The following is a 17079-nucleotide window of genomic DNA, read 5'->3' as shown; positions in this document are numbered from 1 at the left end:
TTTAGGAAAATTAATCTGGAGGGACCCTTTCTATGAAGCCTCTTTAGCTGAGTTATGTAGGGGTGCTTCATCTGCTTAAGCCCCATCTAAGCTCTTAAGCGAATATGGTTTACATAATGCATGATTTGATTTTTAGCTCTGGGGGCACTTTATAATTCTTAAGCACTAAACAAAGACTACTTTTCTTTTTATTTGACATTTTTATTTTAAGGCTAGCAGGGGAGCTTAAGGATGCTTCTGCTTTACAGGCAGCTTTTTATGTGTATAGTCCATCACTACTTGGGATTGGTTATGTCCCACATTGGGCAGATTTGTCAAAGCAGACACTGCAGGTTTGCTGACTTGATCATTAAAAGTGCCTTGTTACTTTCTGCTCTTATCATGAATATTGCAGAGTATTGATGGCAGTCAAGGTCACTGAGTTATGCTTAATTCATTTGAAGGGAATGGTTACTTCGGTAATTTTAAGCTCTTGTCCATGAATCTAGAGTGGTATTGCTGGCAGATGCCTGTTGACTGCTATCTCGTTAACATTCCTGTGTAGGGAGTAGGCTGCACAGGCATGGAGCACCCTCTTTGTGTGCACTGGTGACTGTTGTAGCGCAGATTTTAGAGCATGATATACTGAATGTAACTGCATCAGACGAGGGAGACATTCTGCAGTCTTCTTCCATATTAGTTGGAGGGTAAGTACCCAGTCATAAGAACCACATAAAAATATCTAAATATCTGGGAAATGTTGCCTTGATCCAAAATGTGACTAACAGCTCCCTCTATCCAATGCCTGAAGCAGGGTTTCTCCAAAAAGTCAATGGCTGAATAGCATTGATCCGTGGCACCTTTCAGGTCACGCCAGACGGCTAAACAGTGTTGGCGAAACCTAAAAATGGTGCTCATTGAAGCAGCAGTGTTTGGGGTTCTAATTTTTACATCGGGGGCAAATATTCAAGTTTGACTATTGCCAAATGTATTCATCAGTGTGGCTTTTTTTTATTTTTTTTAATGTATTTTTTTATTTTTTTATCTCATTGCTATATACAGAAAAGATGCACCGCCCCTTCAACTATTTGGGGTATTCAGTATTTTTAGCTACACTCGAGGACCTACACAACTGTTCTAAACTAGTTGCCATTTGACTTTCAGTGTATTTTGTCTTCTGATGTTTTTCAGAGGGGGATCCTCCGGAGGTTTCCTTAGAGGTTTTGGATCAGGCAGAGAAGCACTTGAATGACATCCGAAATAAAATTTTTGATCTACTTCAGCCTCAACTGAAGTGCGAACTTGGTAAGAGGTTAACCAAATTTAGATGAAATGGCCGTTTTGTATCTACTTGTCAGATGATACACTCCATGTTGCTTAAATTAAAGTAGCAACATACTTTGCCTACATTTCTAAGTTTGTCAGAACAATAGTCTTGTATTTTAATTTGTTGGTGCACAGGTCAAATTTATTTTTTATGTAGTGCTTATTGCCACAGTCTTGTATCTGATGTAAAAAGTAATGTTTTGCAATTTTGATGATTGTTAGGCAACGTGCAATCCTGCCATTTAATTTTTTTGGATGGGTGGGGGGGAGAGTATATCTTTAAGACGGTATTTTTAAAAATCTTTTAAACTTTATTGGCATTTTAAATTCCATACTGTATTAGTAGTATACACTTTTAGGATTTCCAGTGTATTCTTAAAAGATCATAGATACGTTTTACAAAAGTATTTTTCAAGGTCTATTTCACTTGTCCTGAACATAATGTGTACCTTGGTTATGGTGCACATAGCTCCACAAAAGAGCAATAACCCAAAAAAAAAAGTTTTTTATGCTAAAACTAGGGATTGTAGGGAATAGTACAGAGCAGAGTGGGAGCTACTGGTGAGGCTCTGTACATGACAAGTGTGTAGTTGATTAAAATCTAATTATTCTACGGGTAAAGAAAGCATGAAGAGTTGTGAATGAATATGATCTCTTGCATGGGTTGGGAGGCATCACACCCAGAAGGAGCACTTGGTGGAAGTCATGGCTGAAGGGGGGGGTGGGGCTGACTGGACAACAAGGATAGAAGGGGAATTACTGAGATGAGTCTAGTCCTGTGAGTGGGGTCCTCCGAGTGTGTAGAAACAAGTTCCAGCTGGCAGCTATGCGATGTCTGCAAATGGCCTTTGTGCATCTCTGTGTGAGGAGTGGGGGAGCGCAGCCCTCTGCTTCAACTCATTTGATCGTAGCTCAAGAACTACACAAAATTCACAGACTAAGCACTCAAAATACATGTAAACATAATAAAATTTGTGAGATTGATACTCTATCATAAATCAATATAATCCATGTTCTAGATTTGTGACCATAGAGTGTTCCTTTAACAGTCAAAGTACAGTTGTTAATGTTGTAATCGATTGGTTTGTTCACTTCCTCTTGGTACATACGACAACAAATAGTAGTTGTTCTGATACAGATAATTCAACTTAAAGCCAGACATGGGATGAAATACTGATGATTGAGCCGACGTGTTTCGTTCAGTCCTTGGACTTTCTCAAGGCTATTTCTGGGAGATTGTCATGTCCCACTACTGCACCCATTCCTGAACTCTAAAAACACTTTCAATGCCTGAACCCCCACCCATCCGATACCCCTAACCACCTCAGCACACCAAAACTCCACCCATCCCTGAACCCTAAAATTCCTCGCCTCCCTTAAACACCAGCCATCCATGACCCAAGAGAACGCCTCATCACTCTAAATTACTAATCCCCGAACCTTAAAAATACCCTTTCTATATCTAAACTCCACCCATCCCTGAATCACTAAAACCCCTCACGGCCATCCTGAACCCAAGAAAGTTCACCATTCCAGCCTCTACCCGTAATTGTACCTTAAAACCCTCACCAGCCATACATTCTGCCCAACAATGAACCCTAAAGCCCCTCAACACCCTCAATATCAACCTGTCTCAGAAATCTAAAAACACCTTACCACCACTACTCTCCATCCATCTGCAAACCCTAAAAATCTTTTTTATACCTGAACTCCAATTAATCTTGACACCTCATCACCTTAAACATTATTCATTCATGAATAGCAAAAACTCACAGTAGTCCTAAACTTAACCCAAGTTTTTTTCTTGAAATTATTGTTCCTTTAAAATGTTTCCTTTTAATGTTCGTTTTTTTTATTTTATTTTTTTATTTCCTTAACATGACTTTTCTTAATATTGGTTTTCCATGATTTGGTTTCCTCTAATGTGGTTTCTCAGTTTTCGTTTTCCATTAATACACGTATATCACTCAGCTATAGCAAAATGTCACAGAAGAGCTTGTATTGTTGTATGGTGTGGTGCTCTAAGAATTGGCCTTGAAGGTCAAACTGTTCTGGCGAGTTCTTGAAATGTAAGGAAACTCTTGTCCTGGAACAGATCTCCTAGCGTCTTCAAGTTAGCTATGCACCAGTTGGTTAGTTGTTGCTGCTCAAGGGGCTCTTCTGGTCCTGTGAAACGCAGAAGAGGAATGGCTAGAGCATAAGGGAGTGCAGGCCTAGTGAGGTGTATAGCACAGGAATAGCACCTTATGCGACCCGTAACTGGCAGAAAATTGTCTGAGGTGCCAGTTTATAGGAGACCATTTAAGTCCTCTGAAAGCAGCTAGAACTTGCTCAAGCAGTTCTCATTCAAAATGGGGGTATACTCTGCCCTCCCTAGTCAGATGGAAGTAGAAGCTTGGCAAGGGTGACTTTGTCTTCCTGTATGCCATATGAGGTTATTGAGGAATTTGACAATGTTGCGAAAAAATCTTGAAGGGATTGTAATAATCATGTTTGTCACTGTGCGAGTGAGGTTGCCATCCAGCAAGTCTTTTCTTTTAGACCCTAATCTCCAGTCAGTGGGGGGGTTGCTCCCTCCCAGCGAAGGGGCCTTCCTCCCAGCTCTAAATGATCCTCCTGGATGCCAGCCACCAGTGGAAAAATGCAGGCCTTCGTCTAATTGATTCAAAAGCTGGAGCGGTAGTGAAGGCTCCTGAATATTGAGGCCAACTTGGAGGTGCTGCCTTGTTAGTGTCTGGTTATATTAGAATGTCGTCAGCGTAAAGTGACGCTGCATGAGTTCAATCAGGAAGAGGAATGCCCTAGGCTGCATCCTTTGTTCTAATCCGTACTGCCAAGGGCTCCATGACTAGGGTAAAGCGCAAGGGGAGAGCAGACAGCCCTGGTGTGCCCCCTTGAGATGTCAAATGTGGGAGAGACAAGTTTGTCCAGTCAGACATGGACTGTAGGATTTGAATATATGATATGAATTATACAAATAGCCTGGGAACCAAGGCCAGAATGACAAACTTTGACTAAATAATCCCACCACTGCGCGCTGAAAATATTCTCCAGATCCAAGCTCAAGGCTGCAGCCCGTGGCTTCCAAGAGCCTGCCAGAAGACTGAGGTTTAGCGAGGTGCTTCTGTGGTGAATAAACCTCTTCTGATGGATACAACTACCTGTGGATTCCTCGCCTATTGAATACTCACCTTGCGCCAGCATCCGAGGAAATCTTCTTCCTAGCTTCTGCACGTCGACAAGGACGTCGCAATTGCCCACGCGACGCCGTCTGACGTCATACAGGCAATAAGAGGTCCTCGCCGACGTCCGTTCCCTTTTTTCCGTGCCATTCGAATGGCTGTTATTCTTCGAGGGAGCTGCTGTTACTACTCGACGTAGTTAATGTTATTTTTGCTCTTTCTTCTTTGAGAAAAGATAGAATGTCGCAAAGAAAATCCGGATTCAAGCCCTGCAATGAGTGCGGTGGCAAGATGGCGGTTACGGACCCACATACTGACTGTTTGTGGTGTCTTAGCTCCGACCACGACGTTGACAAATGTGACTTTTGTCAACGGATGAATCCAAAGGCCTTAAAAGAGCGAGAAGCAAAGCTCTTTTTGGCGAAGTCTAAGAAAAGCGACATCATTGCAAGTCATCTTCGAAGTCGCATCGGCGTCATCGTGACTCCCGGCGTCGTCGAATCTCGGCGCCGGTCGAGTAGGGAGACAACTCGTTCGAGGTCGCCTTCAGCTCGACGCCGGAAGACATGGGAAGTGAGTCCCACCATCTCTCCCCAGCCGCCGCTTACATCACCAACATCTCTGACGTCGCCTGTAAATCCTCCTTCGGTATTTGAGGTTCCTCGGCGTCAAGAGTTCTCTCCAGCTTCACAGACGCTGGGACCGGCGCCGATGTCGCCTCCAACCCAGTCTCCTCAGTACCTGGCTTTCCCGGCCCCTGGAGCCGACAGTTCTGCATTCTTGAATGCGATGTTCTCAATTTTTCAGCAGATGGCTCCAGGTGGTGGACCGGCTGGTCCTTTGGGCCCATTGGCCTTCAACATGGGTGCTCCGGCTCCGTTACGACCGGCACCTTTTATGCCCTTCCTTCCCATGGGAAATGTGGGCTCTGCGCCGGCGCCTATGGCGTCGGCGTCAGCCTCTCAGCCGGTGACGCCGAGTAGACCTGTGGCTCCGGCACCGGAACAGTCTCCTATCCGCCCTTCGCCTCGTTCGATGCCGAAGAAATCCATGGCGCCGATGGATCCAGCGTCTGATGGATCCGAGGATCGGAGTCAAGCTTCGACGTCTGCTGAAGCCATTTCGAGCCTAGGATTGAGGAAAGGTTACACTCGAGGAGGCTTGCTCTTCGCCTACTTGAGGAGCAAGAATATCGGAGACAAGCGTTAGAGGAAGGAGAGATTGAGGAATCTCAAGGAGACCTCCATGGTTTAGACACAGCCAGTGGTCTGGACACCTCTCCAGAATGGGACTTGACATCACCTGGAGAGTATATGGAGGAGGCTGCAACATTTCATCCAGTCATTAAGAAAGCAGCTGATTTTTTAGACCTCCCTTTGCCGGTGTCTGAGCCTAAGCCTAATATTTTAACAGAAGTATTGCATCCTGCTTCAACAACTGCAGAGCCACTTCTGCCTTTTAACGAGGCTCTGTTGGATCCAATCCTGGAAATATGGAAGAAGCCGGTGTCATCTTCGGCAGTGAACAGATCGGTGGCTCGAAGATATCAAGTAGCTCCTGCTGACCCAGGCTTCCTCTCCAGGCACCCAACCCCTGAAAGCCTGGTGGTTCAGGCTTCATGTTCATCCAGGTCTGCCCCAGGTTCATTTCCAGCTGTGCCATCGGACAGAGACTCAAAGAAGATGGACCTTTCTTCAAAAAAGGCTTTTTCGTCATGTAGCATGGCTTTGAAATCCACAAATGCTACATGTATTTTAGGGAGATACATTTACGCCCTGATGGACGAAATAAAGTTGTCTCATACTGGAGTGCCTCAAGAGGTGATGAGCCTAGTTTCTGATGTTCAAGCAGTGGCAACCCAAGTAATTCAGTCAGAACTGGATACAACTGACTCTGTAGCCAGGGCTATGGGTACTGCTGTTGCTACAAGGAGGCAAGCCTGGCTTCGTAGCTCTGGTTTCTCGTCCGATGTACAGTCAACCCTCTTGGACCTTCCCTTCGATGGGGATACACTTTTTGGCTCCAAGGCGGACTCTGCACTAGAGAGGTTTAAGGAGAGTAGGGCCACGGCGAAGTCTTTAGGCTTGCAGGCCTCCTCCTCGGTTTCCTCCAGACTTTTTAGAAGGTTTAGGGGGTTTGGTCGTGGTTCCTCCTCCTCCTTTCGAGGGGATTTCAGCAACAACCCGCCTCTGCTCTCTCCTATAGATCCTACAGGGGGAGGGGTAGGGTCCGAACCAGGGGAGCCGCCCAGCAGCACTCTGCCTCTTCCTCTTGCCTCTGGAGAGGTGCAGCATGGGAAGCAGCCTTAGCCTTCCACCAATTCCTTCTCACACCACTCCTGTAGCGGGGAGGTTATTGAACTTTCTCTGCAAGTGGGAGGTTATAACATCAGACTCCTGGGTCATCAGCATTGTGGGGAAAGGCTATGCCCTTCCCTTTCGGGAGTTTCCTCCCCCCATCCCACCCGCCCATCCTACTGTTCAGAAGAGCATCTCCTGTTACTAGAACAGGAGGTTCAAGTTCTCCTTTCAAAAGGTGCGGTGGAGTTGGTGCCAGAGCAGGAGAGGGGTCAGGGTTGTTACTCAAGATACTTCCTGATCCCCAAGAAGGATGGTCGGTTGAGGCCAATCCTGGACCTGAGGATCTTGAATTGGTTCCTCAAACAGGAGAAGTTCAAGATGCTGATCCTAGCTCAGGTGCTTTTGGCGCTGAACGATGGAGATTGGATGGTATCGGTCGACTTACAGCATGCTTACTTTCATATCCCAATACTCAAGTTGCACAGGAAGTATCTCCGGTTTGTGGTGGGGTCGCAGCACTAGCAGTTTGCGGTCCTTCCATTTGGTCTTACTTCAGCACCCCGAGTCTTCGAAAAGGTGATGTCGGTTGTGGCAGAGCTCAGAAGGAAGGGGATAGCAGTATTTCCTTACCTGGACGACTGGTTGATCAAAGCCAAGTCTCCGGAGCTTGTGTTGCATCACCTTCAGTCGACAACCCAGTTGTTGTTCGACCTTGGTTTTTCAGTGAATGTGCCCAAATATCACCTAGAGCCTTCTCAGCGCCTCCTGTTCATAGGGGCAGTACTGGATACAACATTGAGTCGCTCCTTTCCTCCGGCTCAGCGGATTCAGGACATTCAGGGGTTGGTTCGAATGTTTCAAAGTGGAGCGGTCGTTCCAGTCCTCAAGGTCCTTCGTCTGCTCGGTCTGTTTGCTTCTTGCATTCTGCTGGTCACTCACGCTCGCTGGCACATGAGGGCTCTTTAGTGGTGCCTCCGGAAGCAGTGGTCTCAACACAAAGGGGATCTCGAGGGATCGGTGAAGATCTCCATGGGTTGCTGCTGCGGATTTAAAATGGTGTATTACGTACGGCAATCTTTCCCGAGGAAGGCCGTTCTCGCAAACTCTGCCGGTGGCCACAGTAATAACGGATGCTTCCCCTCTAGGGTGGGGAGCTCATCGGGGGACCTGGAGATCCAAGGTCTTTGGTCTCCAGTGGAACAGATGTTTCATATAAATCGGTTGGAGTTGCGGGCTATACGTCTTGCACTCAAGGCCTTCCTCCCATCACTTCGCGGTCAGTCGGTTCAGGTCCTGACGGACAATACTACTGCGATGTGGTATATAAACAAACAGGGAGGAGTAGGGTCGTACCTTCTCTGCAGAGAAGCTCTACGGCTATGGTCCTGGGCAAGGGATCATCACATTTGCTTGGTAGCAAATCATCTGGCCGGAGTCTTGTGCGTGCGGACAGTCACAGTCATTTCTCGACCGATCACGAGTGGCGTCTCCATCCAGATCAAGTCTGTCGAATCTTCCAGATGTGGGGGATCCCTCGGATAGATCTGTTTGCCACTCGGGAGAACTCGCACTGCCCGTTATTCTGCACCCTCCAGTATCCGGTACAAGGAGCGTTGGGGGGCGCGTTTCAGATGACCTGCCGCAACCAGTTGCTTTACGCGTTACCCCCCCATACCTTTGATTCCTCGAGTTCTGAGGAAAATTCGCCAAGACCGGGCCCAAGTCATCTTAATAGCTCCGGATTGGCCAAGGAGGGTATGGTATTCGGATCTTCTCCAACTCTCTCTGTGCCCCTGCTCCGTCTCCCTCTCAGGGCAGACCTCCTCTTGCAGTCGCAGGGGCAGGTTTTACACCCCCACCTCCAGAGCCTGCACCTTCATGCCTGGAGATTGAACGGGGCAACCTGAGTTCCTTTTCTCTCCCATCTGAGGTAGTGGATGTTATTTTATCGGCCAGGCGACACTCCACTAAATCGATCTACGCTAGCAGATGGGCTAAATTTGTGATTTGGTGTGGAGAGAAACAAATTGATCCCTTACGTGCCCACTTATCGGATATCTTGTCTTTTGCTTTGTCCCTGGCACAGAGGGGTTGTGCAGTGGCTACAGGCAAGGGATATTTATCTGCCCTGTCAGCCTTTCTATGTCTTCCGGACCAGCCGTCTTTATTTAAATCCCCTATAGTACTACGATTTTTAAAAGGTCTCATTAATAAATTTCCTCCCACTCCTTTCATTATGCCTCAGTGGGATCTAAACCTAGTCTTGACTTTTCTTATGGGTTCACTGTTTGAGCCTATGCACTCTTGCCCTTTAAGGTTATTGGTTCTGAAGACTGTTTTCCTTGTTGCAATTACTTCCGCAAGATGAGCGAGTGAGCTGCAGGCTCTATTTGTTAAACCCCCTTACACATCTTTTTATGGGGATAAGGTGGTGTTGAGGACCAAGGCTGCTTTCCTGCCGAAGGTTGTTTCACCCTTTCTTATGGCCCAAACAATTACTCTTTCCTCGTTTTATCCTCCACCTCATCCTTCGAAAGAAGAAGAAAGACTACACCGCTTAGACCCGAGGAGAGCGCTGAGCTTCTATGTGAACAGAACAAAGGATTTCAGGTTGGAGGATCAACTCTTCATCGGGTGCATGGGAAAGAAAAGAGGAAGGGCAGTCCAAAAGAGAACAATATCCAGGTGGGTCATTCTTTGCATTAAACTGTGTTATTCTCTTGCAAAGAAGGAACCCCCTGATGGAATAAGAGCTCATTCCACCAGAGCTAAGTCGGCCTCTTCAGCCTTGGCTAGTGGTCGACATCTGCAAGGCCGCAACTTAGTCATCCCTCCACACTTTTGCGAAGCATTACTGCTTGGATTCGGAGGTTAGGAGGGATGGCCATTTTGCACGGTCGGTGCTGCAGGATTTCTTGGTTTGACCATTCAGGCACCCTCCACCGAGTGCGGTACTGCTTTGGGACTCTATTCAATAGGTGAGGAATCCACAGGTAGTTGTATCCATCAGAAGAACGAGTTACTTACCTTCGGTAACGACTTTTCTGGTGGATACATTAGCTACCTGTGGATTCCTCACGGTACCACCCACCTCCCCGTTGCCTGTCTGGTCTACCCAAGTTATTCTTGGGTGTGCTCCTCTTGGTATTTGAGGGATTGTACATATTCTGTATATATTTATTTATGTATTTAAAAAAATTAATAATAGAGTTTTTAGAATGATGTTTTTATCTTGAATGTTATTAAATATTGTTATTTGATTGTCTCAGTGGCCTATTCGTCTTGGGCACGTAAAAAAATGTTGGTACTGACGTCGGGACGTTGGCGAGGACCTCTTATTGTCTGTCTGACGTCAGACGGCGTCGCGTGGGCAATTGTGACGTCCTCGTCGACGTGCAGAAGCTAGCAAGAAGATTTCCGTCGGATGCTGGCGCAAGGAGTATTCAATAGGTGAGGAATCCACAGGTAGCTAATGTATCCACCAGATAAGTCATTGCCGAAGGTAAGTAACTCGTTCTTCTAGCCTAATACAAGATGCTAAAATCTTGCCTTGCCGCATAAGCTATCCACACCAACTTTGCCTTCTTTTTTTTTTCTTCTCAATATCGTGGGGATTCTAACGGTACACATGGTTTATCGATTTCCTTGGAGGAGACCAAGAAATTAGCCAAAATACATCTAAAGTATGGGACTTCTTGGGGAAAATGGTGAAAAAGTTCTGCAGAAGAAAGTATCTGTTCTTTCTTTCTTTCTTTCTTTCTTTCTTTCTTTCTTTCTTTCTTTCTTTCTTTCTTTCTTTCTTTCTTTCTTTCTTTCTTTCTTTCTTTCTTTCTTTCTTTCTTTCTTTCTTTCTTTCTTTCTTTCTTTCTTTCTTTCTTTCTTTCTTTCTTTCTTTCTTTCTTTCTTTCTTTCTTTCTTTCTTTCTTTCTTTCTTTCTTTCTTTCTTTCTTTCTTTCTTTCTTTCTTTCTTTCTTTCTTTCTTTCTTTCTTTCTTTCTTTCTTTCTTTCTTTTCAACAAAGGGTTTGTGATGGTAAAATCACCATATTCCCAGCTTTCAGAGACAGGCAGATCAAAATCAGAAAACCACACTTCTCAACAGTTTTGGCATTTCATTGGGACATAGCCCATGTTTAAATTTTTTTTTTTTGTGTGTGTGCTTTCAATCTCTCCAGTTAGTGACAGAAATGGGTGTGAAACCAATGGTGGATCCTGGAAAGCAATACATTTTTGAAAAGTAGACAAAATTGTGCATTGAAAAAAACAATATTGAAATTGAGTTGAAAAAACCCAGCTATTTCTGTTTTCATCTGTAACTATATCCAGCTATGCCAGAGTTTCAAAAACAATATGTAGTTACGTCTGCTTGACCCATGTGGTTGTGGGGATATATAGGGCTTTTAGGTTCACCAAAAACCCAGAGTACCCAGAGCCAATAAATGAGCTGCACCTTGCAATGGGTTTTCATTGTGTACTGGGTATACAGCAATTCATTTGGTAAAATATAAAAAGGGAAAATGAGTATCGAGGAAACCCATGTATTTTCAAAATGGACACAAGATATGGCGTTTAGAGGCAGTGGTTATTTGCACATCTCTGAATTTGGGGGGGTCCCCATACCAGCATGTGAATTATAAGGCATTTCTCAAAATGACTTCTTTCTTACTGTCTTACATTTGGAAGGCGCAAATGCAGAGCAAGGCAATTGTCAATAACACTTGTTCTGCTATTCTATCTTCCCACAAGTCTCCCAATATAAATGGTACCTCACTTGTGGAGGTAGGTCTAGTGCCCGCAACAGGAAATGACCCAAAACCCAACTTGGACACATCACATTTTTCAGCTGGAAACGGATGCGTTTTTTGCAAAGTGCCTAGAAGTGGATTTTAGGGTCTAGCTCATCTGGGTTTGGTAGGTTTCCCTATATGGATGCCGAGCCCATGACCCAAAACTTATGTACCCACCTTACAAAAACCAGGTTGCTTTGTGAGAGAATGTTGATGTCTCCACAATACGTTTTGGGCTCTTCCCTGTCGTGGCCATTTGCCCACCCATGCGCAAGGTAACATTTTTCTCAGGAGACTTAGGGGAACTCTGGGTGGTACGAAATTTTTGGCTGCCTGCAGATTCCAGGGCTCTTCCTCATGGAAATAAAAGGGAAATGGGTTTTTTAAACAAAGATTATGATTTGCAAGGGATTCTGGATGAAGAAAAACTGGTGGAAGCCACATAAGTCCTGCACCCTTGGACTCCCCGGGTACTAGTATCTTAGTTAATCCACCACTCACTCTGGTTGGTTTTAGCATCTACAGAACTTCTGGTTTCAAAGCATAAATACTTTTCAAAGTATCTGAATATTGAAACCAAGCCTTCTGAAGGTGAGCCTAATGGTCCATTCACACAACACTTTCATACCGCCCATCATTGCAGTCACATCAGCTTACTGCTGCCAGACTAGGGTCCATCACATTCATACCCCACAGGATGGAATATGTATTGATTATATTTAACCACCTGTCAAGTAACTGCCTCCTCCTTCTTTTGCCACACAGGGTACTCCGTGACAAAGTGGCATGTGTTCTGTCAAGTATGTGCACTGTAGGGACTATAATGCATGTTAGTCATCGAACAGAACACCTACCACATTCTGACAGCAAATAAAGGTGTTGAGCAGGCCATAAGGAAGTCCATGACTTCCTGAAGTGAATGAACAGAAATTCTGTGGCTGCTTGCCTAACTAAGTAGCGTCCCATGGTCGTTGGGTATTCATACACAGCCATTGAAATGTTCACCCAATGGCAGCTCCACCTAACTCAGTTTCCCAGTAGTTTGCTTTAGTATGATGCAACAAAAAGCTAGTAGGAAAACACAGGGCCAGCTGAGATGAGCGCACTGGGGACAGTAAACTCGACTCTCCTGCTTCTTTCCCTGCTTGGAGCACACTTTACATTGACAACATTGTTGATCCTTTTTGGGTGTTTTAGGAATGCGGTCAGCAAAATGTCATTCCTGCAGCTTTGCCATATCCAGAACATATGAAGTGGAGGCTGCTACTTTTGTAGCAGCAATGAGGCTTTCAATCACAGACAACTGAAAGTTGAGGAGAGACCTGAGTCTTCCTGTGATTCTGACGTTAAACAAAACACGCATTATATTTTGCCATCTGGCTCAGGTGTGTACACAGTTTCTTGTACAAAGCGTAGGAAAGTACCCTCTATTTGGCATGATTACAACCACTTTTTGCCTGCTATAAGTATGTTTAGACTTTTGTCACTGGGATCCTGCAAACTAGGACCCCAGTGATTGTACTGTCTCCCTCTAATTTTTTTGGACTTTTGTACACCCCTCAGTTGGCATACTGGTGCCCCTTAGAAATCCCTAGTATATAGTAGTTGGCTACCCAGGGCATTTGGGTGCCAGGGGTTATCCAAGGGCTGCAGCATAAACTATGCAACCTATGAGAACCCATGCAAAACGTGTCTGCAGGCTTGCCATTGCAGCCTGCGTGAAAAGGTGAATGAACCCTCTCACCACAGGTCACTGTACGTCACCCCTTTGGTTGGCCCTCCTAGCTCAGTGGGCAGGGGTGCAGGTGCGTATGTGTGAGGGCACCCCTGCATGAGCAGAGGTGCCCCTATGAACCCCAGCTCCTTTACACTGGACTTTGTAAGTGCGGGGAAACCATTTTACCCATGTGCTGGACACATGTCACAACCTGTGTCTAGCTACATGATGGTAACTCCGGACCTGGGCATGTTTGGTATCAAACATTTTGGAATCATACCCCAATACTGTTGCCAGTATTGGTTGCATGATTCCATGCACTTGGGACTCCTTAGAGGACCCCCCCAGTATTGCTCCTACCTGTTTTTTAGGGTTTTTGGGCAGCCTACGCTGTTGCCATCCCTCAGACAGGTTTCTGCCCTCCTGCTGTTTGAGCAGCTCAAGCAGCGGAAGGCAGAACAAAGAATTTCCTGTAGGAGATAGAGGCAGCACCCTCTCCATTGGAAAAAGGTGTTAGAAGGCTTGGGAGGAGTAGCCTCCCCAAGCCACCGGTGTAAGCACATTTGTACTCTCCTTACATAAACCGGTTTGCACCAGCCTCGGACCCCCACTCCGTGCTCTGAGATGCAAATGGCTGAAGAAAAGGAGTGACCACTCCCCTGTCCATCACCACCCCTGGGGTAGTGCCCAGAGCTCCTCCAGGGGGCCACACAATTCTGCCATCTTGAAACCAAGGTGTGCAGAGTCCCCTGGGAGCATCTGAGTAGCCAGGTCAGGCAGGTGACAGACACCTGATAGGTGGTCACCTTGGAAGGCGACCAAACCCCCTTTCAGGGATTTTTAGGGATTCCTTTGCGGGTGGGGCCCCAGATTTGATGTGCAGGACTTGTAAAGAAATGGCTCCCTGTTGCAGTTACCCCCCACTTTTTGCCTGATACTGATGCTGACTTGACTGAGAAGTGTGCTGGGACCCTGCTAACCAGGCCCCAGCACCAGTGTTCCTTCACCTAAAATGTACCATTGTATCCACAATTGGCACACCCTGGCATTCAGATAAGTCCCTTGTAACTGGTACTTCTAGTACCAAGGGCCCTGATGCCAAGGAAGGTCTCTAAGGGCTGCAGCATGTCTTATGCCACCCTGGAGACCTCTCACTCAGCACAGACACACTGCTTGCCAGCTTGTGTGTGCTAGTGAGGACAAAACGAGTAAGTCGACATGGCACTCCCCTCAGGGTGCCATGCCAGCCTCTCACTGCCTATGCAGTATAGGTAAGACACCCCTCTAGCAGGCCTTACAGCCCTAAGGCAGGGTGCACTATACCATAGGTGAGGGTACCAGTGCATGAGCATGGTACCCCTACAGTGTCTAAACAAAACCTTAGACATTGTAAGTGCAGGGTAGCCATAAGAGTATATGGTCTGGGAGTCTGTCAAACACGAACTCCACAGCACCATAATGGCTACACTGAAAACTGGGAAGTTTGGTATCAAACTTCTCAGCACAATAAATGCACACTGATGCCAGTGTACATTTTATTGTAAAATACACCACAGAGGGCACCTTAGAGGTGCCCCCTGAAACTTAACCAACTATCTGTGTAGGCTGACTGGTTCCAGCAGCCTGCCACACTAGAGACATGTTGCTGGCCCCATGGGGAGAGTGCCTTTGTCACTCTGAGGCCAGTAACAAAGCCTGCACTGGGTGGAGATGCTAACACCTCCCCCAGGCAGGAACTGTGACACCTGGCGGTGAGCCTCAAAGGCTCCCCCCCTTTGTCACAGCCCAGCAGGGCACTCCAGCTTAGTGGAGTTGCCCGCCCCCTCCGGCCACGGCCCCCACTTTTGGCGGCAAGGCTGGAGGGAACAAAGAAAGCAACAAGGAGGAGTCACTGGCCAGTCAGGACAGCCCCTAAGGTGTCCTGAGCTGAAGTGACTCTAACTTTTAGAAATCCTCCATCTTGCAGATGGAGGATTCCCCCAATAGGGTTAGGATTGTGACCCCCTCCCCTTGGGAGGAGGCACAAAGAGGGTGTACCCACCCTCAGGGCTAGTAGCCATTGGCTACTAACCCCCCAGACCTAAACACGCCCTTAAATTTAGTATTTAAGGGCTACCCTGAACCCTAGAAAATTAGATTCCTGCAACTACAAGAAGAAGGACTGCCCAGCTGAAAACCCCTGCAGCGGAAGACCAGAAGACGACAACTGCCTTGGCTCCAGAAACTCACCGGCCTGTCTCCTGCCTTCCAAAGATCCTGCTCCAGCGACGCCTTCCAAAGGGACCAGCGACCTCGACATCCTCTGAGGACTGCCCCTGCTTCGAAAAGACAAGAAACTCCCGAGGACAGCGGACCTGCTCCAAGAAAAGCTGCAACTTTGTTTCCAGCAACTTTAAAGAACCCTGCAAGCTCCCCGCAAGAAGCGTGAGACTTGCAACACTGCACCCGGCGACCCCGACTCGGCTGGTGGCGATCCAACACCTCAGGAGGGACCCCAGGACTACTCTGATACTGTGAGTACCAAAACCTGTCCCCCCTGAGCCCCCACAGCGCCGCCTGCAGAGGGAATCCCGAGGCTTCCCCTGACCGCGACTCTTTGAACCTAAAGTCCCGACGCCTGGGAGAGACCCTGCACCCGCAGCCCCCAGGACCTGAAGGACCGGACTTTCACTGGAGGAGTGACCCCCAGGAGTCCCTCTCCCTCGCCCAAGTGGAGGTTTCCCCGAGGAATCCCCCCCTTGCCTGCCTGCAGCGCTGAAGAGATCCCGAGATCTCTCATAGACTAACATTGAAAACCCGACGCTTGTTTCTACACTGCACCCGGCCGCCCCCGCGCTGCTGAGGGTGAAATTTCTGTGTGGACTTGTGTCCCCCCCGGTGCCCTACAAAACCCCCCTGGTCTGCCCTCCGAAGACGCGGGTACTTACCTGCAAGCAGACCGGAACCGGGGCACCCCCTTATCTCCATTCTAGCCTATGTGTTTTGGGCACCACTTTGAACTCTGCACCTGACCGGCCCTGAGCTGCTGGTGTGGTGACTTTGGGGTTGCTCTGAACCCCCAACGGTGGGCTACCTTGGACCAAGAACTGAACCCTGTAAGTGTCCTACTTACCTGGTAAAACTAACAAAAACTTACCTCCCCCAGGAACTGTGAAAATTGCACTAAGTGTCCACTTTTAAAACAGCTATTTGTCAATAACTTGAAAAGTATACATGCAATTTTGATGATTTGAAGTTCCTAAAGTACTTACCTGCAATACCTTTCGAATGAGATATTACATGTAGAATTTGAACCTGTGGTTCTTAAAATAAACTAAGAAAAGATATTTTTCTATATAAAAACCTATTGGCTGGATTTGTCTCGGAGTGTGTGTACCTCATTTATTGTCTTGTGTATGTACAACAAATGCTTAACACTACTCCTTGGATAAGCCTACTGCTCGACCACACTACCACAAAATAGAGCATTAGTATTATCTATTTTTACCACTATTTTACCTCTAAGGGGAACCCTTGGACTCTGTGCATGCTATTCCTTACTTTGAAATAGCACATACAGAGCCAACTTCCTACATTGGTGGCAGCGGTGGGATACAAGACTTTGCATTTGCTGGACTACTCAGCCAATACCTGATCACACGACAAATTCCAAAATTGTCATTAGAAATTGATTTTTGCAATTTGAAAAGTTTTCTAAATTCTTAAAAGTCCTGCTAGGGCCTTGTGTGTTAAGTCCCTGTTTAGCATTGTCTTTTAGAGTTTAAAAGTTTGTAAAAGTTTGAATTAGATT

At 46.6% G+C, this 17079-nt stretch overlaps 1 protein-coding gene across 4 annotated transcripts in view; it reads left to right on the top strand.

Moving 5' to 3' along the window:
* The window catches only part of USPL1 (ubiquitin specific peptidase like 1), a 357088-nt gene that overhangs the window by 36831 nt on the left and 303178 nt on the right, over window positions 1–17079 (top strand). For all 4 annotated transcript variants that reach the window (XM_069202190.1, XM_069202189.1, XM_069202188.1 and 1 more), the window contains one exon: window positions 1171–1284. In XM_069202190.1, the coding sequence (XP_069058291.1) occupies window positions 1171–1284 (114 nt within the window). The remainder of the gene's footprint in view (window positions 1–1170; window positions 1285–17079) is intronic.

Source organism: Pleurodeles waltl, chromosome 8, assembly GCF_031143425.1.
Source record: "Pleurodeles waltl isolate 20211129_DDA chromosome 8, aPleWal1.hap1.20221129, whole genome shotgun sequence".
NCBI classification, from domain to species: Eukaryota; Metazoa; Chordata; class Amphibia; order Caudata; family Salamandridae; genus Pleurodeles; species Pleurodeles waltl.
Note: the sequence above shows the minus strand (reverse complement) of the source record. Positions and strands in the feature narration are given on the sequence as shown.